This window comes from Macrosteles quadrilineatus, unplaced genomic scaffold, assembly GCF_028750875.1.
Source record: "Macrosteles quadrilineatus isolate MER2022 unplaced genomic scaffold, UCM_ALF_1.0 Scaffold_5__1_contigs__length_97177068, whole genome shotgun sequence".
NCBI classification, from domain to species: Eukaryota; Metazoa; Arthropoda; class Insecta; order Hemiptera; family Cicadellidae; genus Macrosteles; species Macrosteles quadrilineatus.
The window spans coordinates 41,519,093-41,523,209 of NW_026542598.1; the positions used below are offsets into that span (position 1 = coordinate 41,519,093).

The 4,117-nt window shown below is 35.7% G+C and overlaps 1 protein-coding gene across 1 annotated transcript; it reads left to right on the plus strand.

The window, feature by feature from the left end:
• The first annotated feature begins 2,390 nt into the window (after positions 1-2,390).
• On the plus strand, positions 2,391-3,185 carry LOC128995555 (uncharacterized). Its single transcript, XM_054420573.1, has one exon. The coding sequence runs from the start codon at positions 2,391-2,393 to the stop codon at positions 3,183-3,185; it is 795 nt and encodes a 264-aa protein (XP_054276548.1).
• Positions 3,186-4,117: the final 932 nt, after the last annotated feature.

Below are 4,117 nucleotides of genomic sequence, written 5' to 3' on the forward strand. Positions count from 1 at the left end.
GAGCAACTGGAAGAGAACGCAGAGAAGATATGGTGATTACCGCCTTGTCCAATGCAAACTGCTGGTTGACGAAGCGCTTGTTCATGATGTTTAAATTAATTTTATCGATGTCCATCTCACAAAGTCAAGTAGGTGCTCTACAGATGAGTTGTTCTATGTTGGAACACAGAAGGCTCCGCCCAAACTCTATGGTTCTTGTGTCAAACTGTATGTCTGCAACATCAATTGCTATGTTAAAAAAAGAATATTTAACACTAAACTAATAAGTATACAGTTGAAACATAATTCAAAGCTTTGAACACTATCCCTTATTATCACAAAAATGTACTGTCACTATTGATGCAATATAGAAATCTATTGTAGAATTAAAAGGTTAACTCAAGGAAAAGTAAACACACTAACTAAAACAAAAACAATAATCTAACAGCTGATGTATCTTCAATATTTTAAATGTAATCATACAGCCCTTTAATTTAGGTTCCGGCCATTTTGAGAGGGTTTATCCAAAAGCTAATATTTTTTTCGGGGAAGTTTCTTATCATTTCCTCCAAGATCTTTCAGTAAAGTACCTATACGATTGATAGGTGTGCTTATGGTTTTCTAAAAAGTTCAGACCCTTGATAGCTTTATACAAGAGATATGCTACCTCACACGAATTTGCAGATGTTCCTTCCTAAACGGCATTCTTGATCTCCTGACCTTCGGTGAGCGGTTTATTTCTATGAAGCTACCGACAATGCCTCAAAAACTTAGAGAGCTACCGAGCTACGTGTACGCATAGCTTTGCCGTTCAGATTCAATCAGCCTCCCGATGCAAGCCGGTGTATTAATCAATTAAAAATATTGTTAGTATTTTATTCCATAGCTAATGGACGGAACATCGAGCACTTGAAATGGTATCAAAGAAGTATTCATGAAATTTTCCTTCTAGTGATGTAGTTTCCATCAGTATTCGTTCAGTATTAAGGACAACAAAAAGTATTAAAACCTGATGAATCATTTATAAACACCCCACTAAATATCTTGAGTGATTATTTAAGGAAATCGTAAAAGTATCAATAAATCAGCTCTTTTACACGAGAAACGTTTAAGCGTCATGGTATCAACGCTCTCTAAACTTATTTAAGGTAATTAAAAACTTCATTTCCTCTGTTTGAAAGAAAACAGATTACATTGAACTTTTAATTCAAACCCCTTGAGTAACCACATTTTTTAAGTCTTGCTCTAAGGAAACTGGTTGGCAAAAAAGTATTTTCCTACTCCTAGATATTGATTTATGTTAGGGCCTAGTATAAAATATTGGTTCCAATGCAAAATATCCCTAAGTTTGATTTCACAACATGTTTCGTGAGTGTCACATGTTCAGGTGTATCCTCTTGTGTGATTTGTCGAATGTACAATTTAAAGTTGAACACAAAACACCGGTAATCAATTAAAAATAGCATAACTTAAACTTGCAAATTTCAAGAAGCTGAAGGTACATAGAATGAACTGAGATAATATGATATATACACAATTTGATGGAATTGAGGTTATGTTTTACTACGGTAAACTGAAGCAATTAATGCAATTAAAAAAATGTAAACAAACAAGAGGATGCGCTAACATCCATCTTTACAGGGTTGTGACACTGTGAATATTGAACATTCCTGGACTCTGTGGACTTTTAGAACACGGATTGGAGTTGTAACTGTTTGGCAAATATTGCTCGTAGTTATTTGTTGTACTTGATAATTACTATAGTTTGAGCTAAAAGCTTTATTGTAAAATAACAATGTGGTTTCGCGCATTCGCAATTAAGGAATACAAATTGTATTTTCCTACAGTCACCTGACAAAGTGGGCTTCCTTGCACTGATTATAGTAGGGTATATACATTTGGCAATTACTGCATTTACTTAATTTTGCCGTTCTCTTTTTACTTTTGCCGCACTCTTTTTCTTTGCCGCACTCCAGTATTCCAACCAAACGCAAATCAGCGTGCTTTTATAAGGCACGCAATCCTTGAATGCTTGAAAATAAGTTGGCAACACTCATACTACGACTACGATCAGCTGGTGCAGTGTTTCCAATTTCGTTCAATGCTTGGATAAAACCTAACCTAAAAACGTGTTGTACAGTTTTTGAAAGACAATTGTTTATATGCTTTATAGTAACTTTAGAAAAATTATAATGTACTATACGAGTGCAAAGTTCCTTTGCTGCAATCGAAAAACTTCCCACACTAGCCTGCGGATCGTACGCAAACATTTCTCTCGTGTGCAGCAAAGTGCCACTTTGCACCAGGGCTAGAGATATTGTGCTCTCTAAGATATACACCCGTTTATTTCTAGCACTGACTTCGCGCACTAGTTACACAATTAACCTATTGATCATCCTAACTTTTAAAGCATGGACATTCCTAAAGAGTTTTCAGCCCTAATCTTACAGATAGGAGATGGGAAGGTGTCGGAGGATAGTGATGGGAAATTTTGTATCCCTCAAAGTCTCTGTTCTGTTGTTCACGATTTAAAATCACTGATCAGTAAGACATATCCAGGTATAAATGATGAAGAGAGTCACAGCCTGGCATGGTTACAGGAGAGAGCAATTCTAACACCAACAAATGAATCTGCAAATGGTATAAATCTGTCATTGTTAGAGCAACTACCTGGAGAAATGTCAAGATACGAGTCAGTGGACTCAGTTGTCGAGGCAGAAGATGCTGTTCACTATCCAGTGGAATTTCTACATTCCCTTAATCCACCAGGGATACCCCCTCATATTCTTTTTCTAAAGATTGGTTCCCCCATTATGCTTCTCCGGAATTTGAATCCACCTAAACTTTGCAATGGGACCAGGCTACAGGTGAATGTTTTACACAAACATGTGATAGAAGCAACTATATTCACAGGCGTTGGCCAGGGAAATACTGTTTTCATCCCACGAATACCGATGATCCCGTCAGACCACCCCTTTCAATTCAAGCGACTGCAGTTCCCTGTAAAGGTGTGTTACGCGATGACCATCAATAAGGCACAGGGGCAGAGTTTAAAGATGGCAGGCGTGGATCTAAGGAATGACTGCTTCTCCCATGGACAGCTATATGTCGCGTGCTCGCGAGTCAGTTCTCCAGACAGCCTGGTCATCCTCCAACCAGAAGAAAGGACAAAGAATATTGTTTACGAAGAAGTTCTTAGTAAATAAAGAGAAAACACTTTTCAAAACACTTAAAGTTCTATTTATCTGTATGAATAGTAAGTAAGAGTATGGATAAGAATTAATGAAACCTACACTGACTAATACAAATTGCATATTTTTATTAATTATTATTCAGTAAATGAAAATTTTAATTCTCTAATAAATTTGTACAAATTTATACGGGGCGAAGCCCGCGGGTAACAGCTAGTATCTTTATATTTTGAAGTAATGTAGGCAATAATATAATTGTTGGAGTGTTTAATTTATAAAATGTAGTGTTTGCGTAATTGCGTTGAATGTTGATAAAATAACGTAAGATTTTTTTAGACTTTTTTTATTAAGTTAGTTGTTTACAGACGTACGATAATGTCATGTAATTATTAATCTTTCATAAAAATCTGTATTAAAATTTGGACATTTTAGTAGATTTTCAAATGTCAAAGTAAGATTAAAAACTCCATTTTACCAGATACAACAGTTTTTTTTTACCCGACCATGATAATAATTTTTAAATAATTTAAAAAATAATTTAAAATGGAATAACAATGCAATTATAAACCCCATAAACCAAAGCCATTTTGAAGGACGGGTCGCCCGGCGGAGGCAGGCTACTTAGGCAGATTGCTACAAGCGCTGTTGGGTGTTAAATGATTCACCTCGCTTTGTATTTTGTATTTACAATCCACGCTCACTGTGTGGTGCCTTACACAAGTCCCAGTTGCTGAATCTAGTTTAAATCAATGTTTAAAGACGTTGTCATCAAAATAATGACAAAAACTCATGTGGAATGCAGGTGGGTTAGACAATATGACACTAAAATGGTAATCTGGCCCTACAAAACGGAGTGCGATTACCATTTGGTTCATCATATAAGATGTCAATAGTTTGTAATATTTGGTAAATATTTATGATCTGATCAAATATTCTAAATGTATTGT

Bases quoted from the DNA above. Each gene is read 5' to 3' on its own strand.
- LOC128995555 (XM_054420573.1), top strand. From the start codon at position 2,391: ATGGACATTCCTAAAGAGTTTTCAGCCCTAATCTTACAGATAGGAGAT.